Here is a 14,507-nt window from a genome sequence, read left to right as displayed (position 1 = left end):
GACCGAGCGCCGGGCCCGACGTGAAGTCACGTGACGCCTGCGGGTCACGTGGATCAGTCAGGTGACACCGCGGGGCGGGCCGACGGTCTACGGGGAGGACGGAGACGCAGGGACGCGGTTTGAGCTCAGGCTCCCCTCGACCCGCGTCCCGCCGTCTTTGCCGCCATGACGGGGCTAGTGCTGCTCTACTCCGGGGTCTTCGTGGCCTTCTGGGCCTGCCTGCTCGTCGTGGGTGAGGCCGCGCCCTGGAGGGCGGGGACGGCTTCGGGCCGAGCTGACCGGGCTGGAGCCCAGCGGGGAGGTTGGAGTGTTGGGAGTATTAGGTCCTGACGCGGGTTCTAATACCTCAGGCTCCTGGATTTGCCTCGCGTCTGTCTGGGCCCCTAACCCGGACAGAGGAGGCTCGTATCTGCAGCTGCTTGAGGAGCGGGGCGGGGCGGGGGGTCGCGGGCGGGGCTCTGTGGGGACCGCGAGCGATCGCAGCCCTGGTACCCTTCTGTCACTGGGCTCCGTTCCCCGGCTTCCCGCGCCCTCCCTGTCTTGCTCCTGACGGTCCTGCCTGGGTCGCGAGCCGGCTGCTCCAGTTCCTTTTTTCCCGGTCGTTTTGCCCTCCCCCCGCACCCACAGCGTGTTGAGTAAACAGCGGCTCAGACTGGGCTGGCTGCATCTGGTGGGGCCTGGCCCGAGCTATTGCTCCCTCCCCTCCTCCAGGGTATTCAGGCCTCCTGGTTGCTCCCCTTGACGGGTCTCCGTCTGGGATATGGTGTCACAGAGGGAGATAGGTTCTTGAGAGAATGGCAGAAAATGGAGGCCTGAGCAGAGGAATCTGTATAGGCAGCTGTGCTTTCATTTTGGGAAGAGCCAAAGGACTCCGTCTTGACTTAGGTGTATGCAGACCTTTGGGAAGCTGGCCCATCTGCTGGGCAGCAACTTCTTGCCTAAGTTGTGGAACTTCTGTCTAGACAACAGGCCCCTAACCCTGCTTTTCTCATTGCTGTAGGAATCTGCTACACCATTTTTGACTTGGGCTTCCGCTTCGATGTGGCATGGTAAGGGAGAGGTTTCCCCTAGGAGCTTCTTTGACACCTGCCGTCTCTGATCTGAACTCCTTCCCTCCCCACCTGCCCCTGCCCCCCAGCTGTCTGGGGTGTGGACCATTGGGAAATATGAAGTGTTTTGTTTCAGCATCCAGGACTGAAGGGGTTGGAGTAGGGCCGGGGTGGATTTTGTGCCCACTTCTCCATAAGGACTGCATTGTCTTTCTCCCTATCTGCGCACCAGGTTCCTGACGGAGACTTCCCCCTTCATGTGGTCAAACCTGGGCATTGGCCTAGCTATCTCCTTGTCTGTGGTTGGGGCAGCATGGTGAGTGTTGGGGTCATGGGACAGGGAAGGGGCTGAATCATAGCAGGGGGTGTCTTTGGGTTCTTAGTCATCTTGAGGGCAATGACAAGTTTGGGCTCTGCTCATTGGTTTCTTATTTGTCCATCAGGGGCATTTATATCACTGGCTCTTCCATCATTGGAGGAGGGGTGAAGGCCCCCAGGATCAAGACCAAGAACCTGGTCAGGTAAGTGTAGGACCCTTGTAAGGTTGTCAGAACCAAGTGGGAGCTGCCTGTGTATTTGACCTACGTTACATGCTGCTCCTGACCGGCCTCCTGATGGGGTGGGATGTCAGTGGAGGAAGGTGGTTGGAGACTCTCCAGGGAGGAAGGTTGGCTTCTTTCTCATCTCTTTCTCCTCTTCGCCCCCTAATCCCCCATTTCCACTACCAGTATCATCTTCTGTGAGGCTGTGGCCATCTACGGCATCATCATGGCAATTGTCATTAGCAACATGGCTGAGGTATGGAAGACTAGGTGGGGTGGGTCTCAATTCCAGTGTGTTTTATATTGCTTGGTGGGGGAGGGGGAGTGGAGTAGGGAATGGTTTCTGATTATTTCTCTGCCTCCCTCAGCCCTTCAGTGCTACTGACCCCAAGGCTATTGGCCATCGAAATTACCATGCAGGTAGGTGGGTGTGTGAAGGCAGAAAACTGGGGCTTCACAGATGATTCCCCCTCCAGCGCACACCCCAGCTTAGACTCTTCATTTTGATATTCTTTGGCCTGCTTTGCAGAGTTGGGGTGGTGGCTGGTCCCATTAGTCCATGTTGGATCCTTGCCTTCCTTTTCCCCTGTGTCTGGTTCGATATCAGTGCTCCCTTTCCATCCCTCCAGGTTACTCCATGTTTGGGGCTGGCCTCACAGTGGGCCTGTCTAACCTCTTCTGTGGAGTCTGCGTGGGCATCGTGGGCAGTGGAGCCGCCTTGGCTGATGCACAGAACCCCAGCCTCTTTGTAAAGATTCTCATCGTGGAGATCTTTGGCAGTGCCATCGGCCTTTTTGGGGTCATCGTTGCAATCCTTCAGGTGCTGAATCCCCCTGGGGAGCCTCTGTCCTTGTCCCCAATGCAGTCTCACCCTTCTTCTGGAGGAGCCACAGTGCTCCCTTCTACATCTGTAACCATAAAACCCCTGAACAGCTTTCGCTGCCCCCTTCTCATCTTCTGGTTTTCCCCTTTTGAAGCTTTCCATTTATTTCTGTCTTTAACATGGTATCACTGATAACATCTTTTTTTGTTACATTGTTTCTGTGTATGAAAGATTTGCTGTCTTTTCCTATTCGTTTATTTTTTCTGTTCCTCTGTGTCTTTGCAGCCTAGACCAAGTTGGGATCTTGTCTGTTGTGGTCTGTCTTGGTGTGTTTGACTGTATTGTCAGTTGGACAGCATGTCTGAGATGTGTGTATCTTGTTTGACAGTGTGTGAGTGTGGCTAAGGATCAGCCTGAGGATCTTGAGCATGACTGTGGGCATCTGACTGAGTTGACTCTTAAGAGACTGGCATGTCCACATGCCACTTCTCTGCATCGAGCCTCGTAGTCGTCTCTGTCCCCGTTCACTGTGTTTGTCACAGTGTGTCCATCGTGGTCCAGTCATCCGTGGTGTGGTCTGGCCATCCTGCCATGGGTCTCATCTTCTGTCATATGTCATTGTCTAATCAATTTTTTTGTCCCTGCCTGATTTCTCCTTTTCTTCTCTTGCAGACCTCCAGAGTGAAGATGGGTGATTAGATGGTCTGTGTGGGTGGGGCCATGCCCCACTCTTATTTATTTGTGGTTTTCCCCGGGACGGCTGGAGCTGTACCCCTTAGACTTTCAGGGGGCTCGGTGTTCAGGGCCCTCCCTACACTCACTTCGTGCTGCCTGCCGACTTGGAGGCTCTGCCTGGCTGGATCCTCAGTGTGGGGAGGGGGCTGCAGATGGCTGTGCGGCTGCACACCTGTGTCCCTCCCCCACCTCGTCTTCCCAGTGTTTGTGAAATAAACGTGGTATGGGTCTGGTCAGTGCTGCTGCTTTTGCATTCCTTCGCCACCAGCTTTCACAGAAGGGTAGAGAGACCTGTAGGCCTCCACTTCATGTCAGCCTCTCTAGCATTCCAGTTCATACACACTGTATCGGCTCTGGACAGCACTGGTCCTGGGTGGGAAGGGAGTGGTGTTGGGCTGAGGCCTCTGTAGCTCTAACCCTCTCTATTGAAGGAGCGAGTCTGGGGATGTGGGCCCCTTGCTTGATTGTGGGAGGAGGTGACCAACCCCATGCCCTCAGGGCTCTGGTCAGCTCAGCCCCAGTTGACTGCATTTATTACCTGGTTCTCCCCTCGGGCATCCACCATCTCTTCCTCTGGGGCCTTGGAACCCTTTCATTCATCTGTGTTCATCCCTGCAGCATCCCATGCCAGTAATTAGTTTGACCTCATGTTCCCAGGGCTGTGCCCAGCTCCTGCCCCGCCTGTCCAACCTCTTACCCAACCTCCTGTTCCCCTAGAAGCCCCTGCCACACACACCAATTCACACCTTTAAGCGTCCTGCCCAACTAGCAGCCATCTCCACCGGTGGACCTTTTGATTCTGCTCCCATCGATGAGCCAACAAATTCCTGACCTCCCTGCCGAACTTCCAGGTGACCTTGTTTGGCTGAGTTCGCGCTCCAACCAGACCCCATTCTTCCAAAACGGGTTTGACCCATCCACACCTCCGGTTCGGAGCCCTTGGATGATGAATTTCTCCTGCCCCTCCCTGGTCCTCGGTACCCTCGCTCCGCGGCCGCGCTCGGCGGCCAGCAGGGGCGGGCGTCGGAGGCGCGCGGCGGGTACGGGCGCGCTGGAGGCGGGGGCCGCGGGGACGCGCGCGCGGGCGCGCCGGCCGGGCCTGCCCCTCCGAGGCGCCGTAGAGCGGGAGGGAGGCGGCGGCGCTGTGGTCCGTCGGTCGGCGGGTCCGTGGGTCTGCCCGGCCGCCCGGCCCCGCCCTGCCCCCCGGGGCGGCTCGGCTCCATGGCCCGCGGCGGCGGCGGCGGCAGGAGGCGGCCTGGGGGCCGCGGGGGCCGCTGACCGGGAGGAGGAAGGCGGCGGGGCCGGGCCATGGGGAACGGAGCCGACCGCAGCCGCCGGAGCCCGGAATCCAGCCGGAGCCGGAGCGGCGCCCCCTGCTGAGCCCCGAGCGCTGGGTGAGAGGGGGGCGCTCGCGGCCCCCAGCTCGGGGCCCCGAGATTCCAGACCCGGCCCCGCGAGGGGCGCCCCGAGCGCGGCCCCGAGATCCCCGCCCAGGACCCGGTGAGAGGCGCTGGCGGCCAGACCCCGGCCTGCCGTCACCCCACCCTACCCCCATCCCTCGGCTCCCCGCGTCCCCCTCGGGCTCCTCTGCCCGCCCCCAGCCAGGCTCCCTTATTGTCCTCTCTCCACCCCGGCCTCGTGGCGTGGGGAGGCGCTCCACTTACGTCGCCGCTTTGCCTCGACCCCCAACCCACATCCTCTTCTCCAAGCCCCCTTCCCCCCAGGTTCCACACCCACCCGGTCTTCGCTGCTTCCCGGTCCAGGGGTGCCACGTGTTCAGGCCACTCAGCCTTCCAGCCCCGCCCAAACTCACCTCGCAGCTTGACCGGCAGCCTGACCCAAAACCCCTGACCCGGAGGGAGTGGTGGGAGTGTTTGCACGTGGGTCGGGGTGTTGTGAGCTGCCAGGGAGCCTGTCTGTGTGACTGTGTAAGCCCAGGAGCGCGGCTTTGTTTGTGAGTGGGTAACTCGGGGCATTATTGTTACCGTCACCCAGGCGTGTCTGTGACTCTTAATGTAGTTCTCTGTGTATCTGAGTGCAGCTACAGTGTATCTGACTGTAGCTGGGACCCAGGGTGTTTGTGTGTGATAGATACTGTGTATCTGAGGGGGACTCAGCCTGCTCTCTGAAGCACTGCCAGAAGTGCCCCCAGAAGTGTTACTGCTGTGGGACCCACAGTTAGAGCCATGGCCCAGGCAAAACCCTCTCCTGACATGCTGTCTCCAGGGGCCAAGCATTTCCCTTTCTGGGAATCAGAACCAATCCTTGAGGTCTTATGGGAGGGATGTCCTGGGCCCCATCCTGTCTTTTCACCTCTTGCTCCAGAGGGAAGTGATCCTATAAACATCTTGTTCAAATTTGGGCCACCTGCATGCTGAGGGCCACTTCCCAGCCTGCTCCCAGATGGCCTGGCCTACTCCCCACTGGGACCTGACCAAAGAAATCACTGCCCACCCCCATGTTCCAGGAGGACTAAATGAAGTCTTGAGTACCAAGTGCTCTGGCATGGTAAATACTCAGTAAATGCTCTCCTTTCCTCAGACCAGGACTCCTGGGTTGAGGATGCTACCCTGTGGGCGTTTGTTCTCTGGGGCACAGAGAACCCGTGTGGGTCTGTACATAAGTGTGTTTCTGTGTTCAGATATGAGCTGGTGTGATCAGAGGTCATGTGCCCATGATCCATGGTTGGGGAGAGGGTGTGAAGTTGGGTAAGAAGGACACTGACCCAAGTGTGAGGGTAGGTGAGGCTCTCCATGTGTCTATGTGTCAATGAGGATGAGGAAGGAAAGCACGTGTGGGTTAGTACTCAAGTGTGTGAAGATGCATGAGTAGTGAGTTGCCAGGGACCGTGTGTGTGCATTTACAGGTAGAATTTAAGTCAAGGGGTGTGAGCAGGTAAGTGTGAGCATGCACGTCTAAGAATGTGAGCAGTGCACAGAAGGTGGGTGGGTGGCCTTGCCCCTCAGGCCCTGACCTGCTGGGTGTGTCTCTCTCCCACCCCTGCTCAGGCCGGCAGCCGGATGCCCGGGCCCATTGGGTGGGCCGGCGGCCGCCTGCGGGATGAGCAGACTGCTGGGGGGGACGCTGGAGCGCGTGTGCAAGGCCGTGCTCCTTCTCTGCCTGCTGCACTTCCTCGTGGCCGTCATCCTCTACTTTGACGTCTACGCCCAGCACTTGGCCTTCTTCAGCCGCTTCAGTGCACGCGGCCCCTCCCGTGCCCTCCACCCAGCTGCCAGCAGCAGCACCAGCACCAACTGCTCTCGGCCAAACGCCACTGCCCCCAGCTCTGGGCTCCCCGAGGCTCCCAGCGCCCGGCCCGGCCCCACGGCTCCTGTCCTGCCACCCTGTCCTGACTCGCCGCCTGGCCTTGGTGAGCCTGCGGGGTGGGCTTGCCTCTAGGGGTGGGCCAAGGTCTGGGGGAGTGGAGTCTTGACCCCCGGGGGCGCCACAGGTGTTGTGTGTTGGTAGAGGGCTATTCCTGGGATTCCCTGGCCCACCCCAGGTAGAGGGAGGGGGCTGGCGTCCTTGGGTTCCGATGAAGACCTAATTCCTGCCCCTGTCCTGCCTGCAGTGGGCCGACTGCTGATTGAGTTCACCTCACCCATGCCCCTGGAGCGGGTGCAGAGGGAGAACCCAGGAGTCCTCCTCGGTGGCCGCTATACGCCTCCTGACTGCACCCCGGCCCAGACGGTGGCCGTCATCATCCCCTTCCGACACCGGGAACACCACCTACGCTACTGGCTCCACTATCTGCATCCCATCCTCAGGCGACAGCGGCTACGCTATGGCATCTACGTCATCAACCAGGTGCGCAGCCGCAGCCTCCAGGCTGGTCACCGGCCACCAGGGAACCCACGAGCACCTGTGGGGAGGGGCCCACGTGCCTGTTGGTGCATCTGTGCGGTTGGGGGCATTCATGGATGCCTGGATAGTTGTGTGGACATGCGATATACGTGTGGGGGTCCGTGTATGTCACTGTGTGCATATGTGGGTTTGCATGTGCCTTCAGGGGACTGCATACGTGTTAGTGGTGGCAGACACACTGCCAGGTGTGCGTAGCCTCTGTTGTGGGTGAGTGCCATTGTTTACCTTTGGTAGGCCCCACCCCTTGGTGGTGGTAGCTTAGGGTACACTGGCTATGAGATATTGAGGGCCCTGAGCAGAGAGAGAGTTAGACCTGAAAGAGAGATCAAGACTACCTTAGGGCCAGGTGCCGAGCACAGCTGAGGTCCAGGAATTCAGCTCAGGCTCCAAGCCCACCGCCATGGGCCTGGCTGGGGCTGGCTGCTGGGGCCTGGAGAAGGTCTGATGCAGGCCCTCCTCCCCACAGAGAATCCCCAGACTTGAACTTGGATCCCTTTAGACTCCAGGAACTGGAGTAGGAGCAGGGAGCTGTGAAGTGACCAAGCGGCCCAGTTTAGCCCCAGGGTGGGGAAGCAACCATTGAGATGGGTCTTGAGGGATAAATAGGCATCAGCCGGTGGAGGGACTGGGGAAGGCAAGCATTCTAGGCGAGGAGGCCCCAGGCCCCAGTGAGAGAACTGGTCTCCTGTGTTTGGGAACTGTCAGCTCAGGCGAGAGATGCCACATGCAGGGTGGGTAGCAGAGGTGAGGTTGGGAGGACTAGTGGAGGCCACAGCCACAAGGGTCCCAGGAGGCATCTCAAGCAGCTGGATTCCAGCGTGAAAGTGATGGGGCACCGTTGTGTCTTTTTTTGGCTCTGCTGGGTCTTCACTGGGGGCAACACAGGCTCTCTAGTTACGGTGTGGGCTCTAGAGTGTGTGGGCTCGGTAGCTGCAGTGCACAGGCTTAGGTGGGATCCCCATGGCATGTGGGATCTTAGTTCCCAACCAGGGATCAAACCCATGTCCCCTACACTGGAAGGCAGATTCTTAACCCCTGGACCACCAGGGGAGTTCCCATAGTGAGGTTTTAGGGAGAGGGTAATGTGTATGTGTGCTTCTTAGAAAGATTGCTCTGACTACATGTGGACAATGGGGTGGAAGGGGAGCTGGGAGGTAGGGCGCCTGGTTGGGAAGAGGCTACTGTGTTCAGGGTGGAGGTGGTGAATGTGCCTGAGAGTTGGGCAGGAGTCGTGCGGATGAGAGGAGAGATGTGATACTGTAGCTGAGAGGAAAGGGAGGTGCCAGGACACCTTGAGGCTCTCTGTCTTGACTGCTGGCCCTGTGTATGGTCGCGCCTGTGAGATGGGAACACAGGATCTGGGCCGGGTCTGGGGGAGAATGTGTCTTTTTTGCATGTGATGAGTTTGAGTGCCTGGGGGAAGTATAAGAGGAATGGTCAGCAGGCATTTGGACGAATGAACTGACCTAGGAGTGAAGTCTGAGGTGGAGAGGGATCTGGGAGCCACCAGTATATAGATGGTCCCTAAAACCAGCCATGTTCAGTCTACCTGGGGTGGGGCCTGGGAGCTGAGAGGAGAAAGCCAGCATGTAAGGAATGGGTGAAGAAAGACCACAGAGGCTGCGAGGGTTGGCCAGAAAGGTTCGAGGAGACCCAAGAGAACTTGGTGTCCCAGCACCCAGGAATAAGCGTCAAGAAGGCAGCGTGGCAGCTGCGTGAGCGCTGCTGGGGGAGTAAGGAAGGATGTAGACCGAGAAGCGTCCAGTGGATTTAGCAACAAGGTGGGCCCAGTGAGAGCCATTTCAGGGGCATGGTGGGGGCGGAAGCAGATTGCAGTGGGTTGCAGAAGGAATCAGATCTGACAAAATGCAAGTAGCCAATTGGAGACAACTCTTTATTAAAAAAAAAAAAATTCTGCTGAGAAGGGAACGCAAAAGGTAGGGTGGGGTCTAAAGGAAGGGCTTTCTTTGGGTGGGAGAGAAATGGGCACATTTATGAGCCCTGTGGGAGAAACCTAGGGCTCCGTGGTGGTGAGAGAGGTTAGGAAGGAGTGCAGATGGAGAAAATGGACCATTGCTCCAAGGGCTGGTGGGAAAGAAGGTTCAGGGCAAGGAGGAAAGAGAGCAGGTGGGGCCGGGCCGTTCAGGGTCCAAGGGAGCAGCTCTTGCTCTCTTGGGCCCAGGTTGGCTGGTAGGGAGGAGGGGCTACTCCTCCTCTCCTTCCAAGGAGCCTACTTGAAGACCAGGAGCCTCTCTGGCTCCAGCCTGGAGATCATGGGTTGGTGCAGGGACTTCAGGGGCCAGCCAGCTCCTTCCATGAAACCCTCCTTCCTCTGGCCGGAGACCTGGTCCCACAGCCCCATTTCTTGGGGGACTCCAGGCTCACAATGCCTCTCATTTTGTTGGGGAGACAAGTGAACTGAGCCTGGTCCCAGAGGCTGCCCAGGGAGTTGGACATGGATCTACAAGAGCCAGAGGGGACAGGTGGCTCAGTCCCCATGGTCTCTGCATCTTAGATGCTGGCCATTTGGGGACATTCTTTGTTCATTTCACTCCATGACATGCTCAGTAGGGAAGCAGTGTGCTCAGGGCCACTCATCTTTAAGATCCTCAATGGCACAGAGAAGATGCCTGGCACCAAGGACAGGGCCGAGGGGCATGATTGAAGGAATGAATGAAACGAGAGCCCTAAATTGTAACCGTTTGAATGGACCTGGCATAAGTGAAGCACAGGGGAGGGAATGAGTAATTATACTGGGGCAGGGAGGTTTGCTAACAGAGGCCTTTCCAGACATGAATTTGAGAAGTGGAGAAGGAGAGCATTCCAGACAGGGGCAACTGCTAACACTGAGGCCTGGAGGCAGGAAAGAGTCTGGCATGTTCTGGGGTTGTGGAGAAATATAGTATAGCTGGGCTTGGGGGTTCTGAGGTCATTGGCCAGAGAGGAGATGGAGCCAAATTCTAAAAGGCTTTGCAAAGCTAGGTCTAGGATAAAGAGCTGGATTTGATCCCGAGAGTCTGGAGGCCCCAGTGGAGGATGAGTTGACGGGTAGTGCTAGGTCTGCAGGGACCACTCTGGACAGTGGTAAAGTGGCAGATGTTTCTAAGTCTCAGGCCCAGAGCCGACCTATCTCCTCTACCAACCCCAGCACGGTGAGGACACCTTCAACCGGGCCAAGCTGCTCAACGTGGGTTTCCTAGAGGCACTCAAGGAGGACTCCACCTACAACTGCTTCATCTTCAGTGACGTGGACCTGGTCCCCATGGATGACCGCAACCTGTACCGCTGTGGTGACCAGCCCCGCCACTTTGCCATTGCCATGGACAAATTTGGCTTCCGGTGAGGGCCCCCTTCTCTGCTGGACCCATGCCTCCCTGTCCCGCCCCGGCCATCACTCCCAGCCCCCTTCCCCCACTTGTTGCCAGACCTCTATCTGGAATCCCCTCAGGCCCCTCACTGATGCATGTCTTCCGTGCCCCAGGCTGCCCTATGCTGGCTACTTCGGAGGTGTGTCGGGCCTGAATAAATCCCAGTTCCTGAGAATCAATGGCTTCCCCAACGAGTACTGGGGTTGGGGTGGTGAGGATGACGACATCTTCAACCGGTGAGCGGGGGTCGGGTGGGAAGTCGATGGGGTGTGGATGGTGGGCACAGACTGGGCGGGGCTCTTCGCCCATCCTGGTGCCCACTCCAGCCCGGCTGTCCCTGACCCCAGGATCTCCCTGGCTGGGATGAAGATCTCGCGTCCAGACATCCGCATAGGCCGCTACCGAATGATCAAGCACGACCGGGACAAGCATAACGAGCCCAACCCTCAAAGGTGACCCCCCAGCACCCTCAACCCCAGCCGTCCTGGCCCCTTACCCCATAGAGGTGATGTCCCAGTGCTGCCGATCCCCAGAGGTGATCCCAAGGCCCCTGATCCTTGACTCCTGATGACTCCCAGCACCCCCACCCTTGGCCCTTAGTCCCCAGCTCTACTCTCACCCCTGGCCTGATTGCAATGACTGAAATTTAAAGGTGGGGCTCAAATTGTCACTGAGTAACTTGCATTCCTCTTGGGCCCTCACAGACCTCACTCCAGCCTGAACAGATAGGACAAGAGACAGCAGGCCCAGGGCACAGCTCCAGGGCCTAGGGACCTAACAGAGATTGCCCCGAGCAGTGTGGGGTGGCGGGAGTGGAAAGACACTGCTGAGCCCTCTGAGATTGAATAGGTGGCTGGTCTCTGAGGAGGAAGCCCCATCGGTGTCTTAATGGTGGCTAGGAGAAATGCCTGAGGGCATGTGAGATGGGTGGTGGAGAGCAGGAGGCGTGTTAGGGGATCCAGAGCACTTAGACCTAATCCCTGCTGGGCAGCTTGTGTGAATTTCAGTCTAGGGAGGGAGACCAGCAGATACAGCACAAGGTGATCAGGGCAAGGTTCTGTCCTGGCAGAAGAGGGAGTGATGGTGGGAGGCTTCCTGGAGGCTATTGTTCAGTTGCCAAGTTGTGTCCGACTCTTTATGACCCCATAGACTGCAGCATGCCAGTCTTCCCCATCCTTCACCGTCTCCTGGAGTTTGCCCAAATTCATTCCATTGAATTGGTGATGCCATCCAACCATCTCATCCTCTGTCACCCTCTTCTACTTCTGCCTTCAGTCTTTCCCAGCATCAGGGTCTTTTCCAATGAGTCAGCTGTTCACATCAGGTGGCTAAAGTACTGGAGCATGGAGTATTCCTGGAGGAGGTGATGGTAAACTGGAGTTTGAAAAGAGTTATTCATTCTACAAATATTTGTCACACACCTACCTTGGGTACAGTACTGTATTCACCAGGCTGATGGAGGAGGCTAGTCTGGATAAAAGGAATCAGATGTGTAGGAGTCTGGAATGTGTACGTCCATTGTATACGCAGAGAGCCTGAAACTCTTCATTATTACATTCTGAAGGCTGGGAGTGACAGGATGGGGGTCACTGCTGATCCCAGGTTGGGAGTTTCAGTTTTGTCCCAGAGGTGCTGGGGAGTCATGGAAGGGCTTTCATGTGGGGAAGGGACGAGACCACATTTGGCTTTGGAAGGATCACCCTTTGAGTTTGAAGAAGGTGAAGGACTGGCAGGGCTGCTGAGTGGAGCAGGAGGAAAGTAGACCAGGCTCAAAGGACTCAGTGGAGCCCAGGGGGTATGCTGCATGTGAAACTGGCATGCACCCACCAGACCAGTAGGATGTTTTTCTCTGAAGCCAGGGTGTCAGAGTGGGGAGGGAGGTGGCTGTAATGATGTAGGGTTGATATCTGGCAGAAGCATGAAGTACTGGGCATCCAGGGAGCTGATAAAAAAGCAGTTAAGTTAATAACTATGGTGAGTAGGGAAGGGACGACAGGCTGGGAGAAGAGGGGCTTTGGGGTATCTGAGGAGGGGCACTCAGTGTTGGACTGGCTCCAGAGAGGGATCTGAAGTGAGCCAAGAAGGATGGAGAGGATCAAAACAGTTGGGATGAGGGTGGCAGTGGGGCTTTAGAAGCACAGGCCAGAGTCCATGTCTCGGTGCCATCCTTGGTTAGTGATATCTGCATGGCCAAGATAGCAAGTTATTTCTGGCTTAAGGAACTCTGTGGATGCTCGTTTCATCTAGCTGGTTGCTTTTGCCTCAGATCTAGGAGTTCTCCTGGATTCTTCTTGCTCTCACCCTACATATCTGGACCATCAGCAGGTCTTATCAGTGCCGCCCCTGCAAGGTATCTGAGCCGGTCCACTTTTCCCTTTACTTCTGCTCTAGTGCAGGCTCTTTGTAGCTCATGTTCCCTGGCCCTCCCTTTCCCAGACTGGGCTAAAAATCCCTCAGTGTTTTTTAACTCACAGAATAAAAAGCTGTTTCCTCTGACTTACAGAGGCTTGCCCATACATGCTCTAACCTCCCAGCTAATCTTACTCTGGGTTTTCTGCTTGGCCCACTAAGCTCTAGCCACTCTGCTGTGCAAATTCTCATTTTCAGTTTAGGGTCAGCCTGTGCTTTTACCTCTGCCTGGAAAGCTCTTCCTCTGCTGTCAGCTTGATGGCCCACACCCACCCCTTCCACGGCAGTCATCCTGTCTGCCGTTTCCCTCTGCTGTCTCCCTCAGTATTCTGGTGTCTTCCTTGTCTATTGCTTGTCTGCCCTAGTGGTAAAGACTTGCCATGAGAGTAAGGACTTTGCAGTTCTGTTCATGGCTGTGACCTTGGTGCTTAGAGAGGGCCTGGCACACGGAGACTGCTCAATAAATAGATGGTGAAGACATGATTAAAGGATGAGGAACAGAGAAGGTGGCACAGAGATGGTGGGTGTGGGGAGTAAAGATGATGCATATGATACAGGACACGTTGTATTTGAGGTGTCTGTGGGGTACCCTGTGTCTAGGTCTGCAGTGAGAGAAAAATTGGTGAGTGTGTCATGATTCTGGACTGAAGGGGGTGAGATCTCTGTTTTGAGGGTTGTTGCAAGAGCCAAAGGGCCCCAGGCAAGTGGAGGGGATATCGAGGAGAACTGAGTCACCCCAGGAAGATGCCAGGAGGGCGTGAGCCTTGGGCCCAGTGATCCCTACTGGGTTTGGTGGTGAGCCCTGATCTAGACCCACTTCTATCCTGTCTAGGTTTACCAAGATTCAAAACACGAAGCTGACCATGAAGCGGGACGGCATCGGGTCAGTGCGGTACCAGGTCTTAGAGGTGTCTCGGCAACCACTCTTCACCAATATCACAGTGGACATTGGGCGGCCCCCTTCGTGGCCTCCTCGGGGATGACACCAGTGGACAAAGGCTCCCAGTGCCAAGGATTGCCTGTCAGAGGACTGACCTACAGCCTGGCTGGCAGCTGCTCTGTGGTGGATCCCCCAGGACTGAGACTGTGGGCTCTGTTTTCTGAGGGTCTTCAGTAGGCACCCGCCAGCTGCACTTGGAAGTTTCAGAACCTACTTTGGGGGAGCTTCCATCCTGGGCAGGCCCCTCAAGGGTGGCCGTCTCTGGGGTCAACCCTTCCTGCTCCTCCCTCCCCAGTTCAGCCCCCCTCACTGTCAGGGTTGGGTCAGCCCCTGCACTGCCTCGCCGAGTGGCCTGGGCCAGGTCACTCCACCTCTCTGTGCCTCAGTTTCCCCCCCTTGAGTCCCCTAGGGCCTAGAAGAGTGGGAGGTATGACTAGGGGGCAATGTCGCTTCCAGGGGGAATTCTCAGACCTGAGGATCCCCCACACTCCCAGGGGAGGGGAAACCTTTTTCACTCAACATTGTAGGGGGCAAACTCTGGGGCACCCCCTGCTGAGGAGCAGCCCCAGGAGGGGACCAGAGGGGGTGCTGTGTCGCTGCCTGGGATCTTGGGGTTGGGCTTTGCATGGGGGCGGATGGGGCTTGGATCAGTTGGGTTCCAGCCCCACCCCGCCTCTCAGAGAGAAGGCAGTAGCCCCAGGACCGGCTCGTGTTTGTACATTGCACAGAAACTTGTGTGGGTGCTTTAGTAAAAAACGTGAATGGAGAAGCCCTTTG

General features: G+C 57.1%; 2 protein-coding genes across 5 annotated transcripts; both read left to right on the top strand.

Moving 5' to 3' along the window:
• The first annotated feature begins 53 nt into the window (after nt 1-53).
• On the top strand, nt 54-3,385 carry ATP6V0B (ATPase H+ transporting V0 subunit b). Of its 2 annotated transcripts, XM_006043228.4 has the most exons (8): nt 54-232; nt 1,001-1,049; nt 1,282-1,365; nt 1,493-1,570; nt 1,778-1,847; nt 1,960-2,011; nt 2,221-2,411; nt 3,087-3,385. In XM_006043228.4, exons 1-8 carry the CDS (start codon nt 166-168, stop codon nt 3,111-3,113), a joined length of 618 nt encoding a protein of 205 aa, XP_006043290.1. In that variant the 5' UTR covers nt 54-165; the 3' UTR covers nt 3,114-3,385. The 2 variants fall into 2 exon arrangements, with proteins under 2 accessions (XP_006043290.1, XP_044801066.1); XM_044945131.2 differs by lacking the exon at nt 1,001-1,049 and having other exon boundaries at nt 102-232.
• Nucleotides 3,386-4,297: 912 nt separating this feature from the next.
• Nucleotides 4,298-14,499, top strand: B4GALT2 (beta-1,4-galactosyltransferase 2). Of its 3 annotated transcripts, none has more exons than XM_006043229.4 (7): nt 4,298-4,649; nt 6,158-6,519; nt 6,721-6,956; nt 10,162-10,352; nt 10,495-10,617; nt 10,729-10,833; nt 13,623-14,499. In XM_006043229.4, exons 2-7 carry the CDS (start codon nt 6,210-6,212, stop codon nt 13,771-13,773), a joined length of 1,116 nt encoding a protein of 371 aa, XP_006043291.1. In that variant the 5' UTR covers nt 4,298-4,649; nt 6,158-6,209; the 3' UTR covers nt 13,774-14,499. The 3 variants fall into 3 exon arrangements, with proteins under 3 accessions (XP_006043291.1, XP_025144672.1, XP_025144673.1); XM_025288887.2 differs by having other exon boundaries at nt 4,406-4,543; XM_025288888.3 differs by lacking the exon at nt 4,298-4,649 and adding an exon at nt 5,478-5,657.
• The last annotated feature ends 8 nt before the right edge of the window (nt 14,500-14,507 follow it).

The sequence above is a fragment of the Bubalus bubalis genome, chromosome 6 (genome assembly GCF_019923935.1).
Source record: "Bubalus bubalis isolate 160015118507 breed Murrah chromosome 6, NDDB_SH_1, whole genome shotgun sequence".
In the NCBI taxonomy this organism is placed as follows: Eukaryota; Metazoa; Chordata; class Mammalia; order Artiodactyla; family Bovidae; genus Bubalus; species Bubalus bubalis.
This window is presented reverse-complemented; position numbering and strand designations above follow the sequence as displayed.

What these genes read in the sequence shown, in the direction of transcription:
- ATP6V0B (XM_006043228.4), top strand. Translation starts at nt 166, where the DNA reads ATGACGGGGCTAGTGCTGCTCTACTCCGGGGTCTTCGTGGCCTTCTGG. An exon ending in AAGACCAAGAACCTGGTCAG is followed by an intron (nt 1,571 to 1,777) that starts GTAAGTGTAGGA and finishes TTCCACTACCAG; the next exon opens with TATCATCTTCTGTGAGGCTG. An exon ending in TCATTAGCAACATGGCTGAG is followed by an intron (nt 1,848 to 1,959) that starts GTATGGAAGACT and finishes TGCCTCCCTCAG; the next exon opens with CCCTTCAGTGCTACTGACCC.
- B4GALT2 (XM_006043229.4), top strand. Translation starts at nt 6,210, where the DNA reads ATGAGCAGACTGCTGGGGGGGACGCTGGAGCGCGTGTGCAAGGCCGTG. An exon ending in GATGACGACATCTTCAACCG is followed by an intron (nt 10,618 to 10,728) that starts GTGAGCGGGGGT and finishes CCCTGACCCCAG; the next exon opens with GATCTCCCTGGCTGGGATGA. An exon ending in AACGAGCCCAACCCTCAAAG is followed by an intron (nt 10,834 to 13,622) that starts GTGACCCCCCAG and finishes TATCCTGTCTAG; the next exon opens with GTTTACCAAGATTCAAAACA.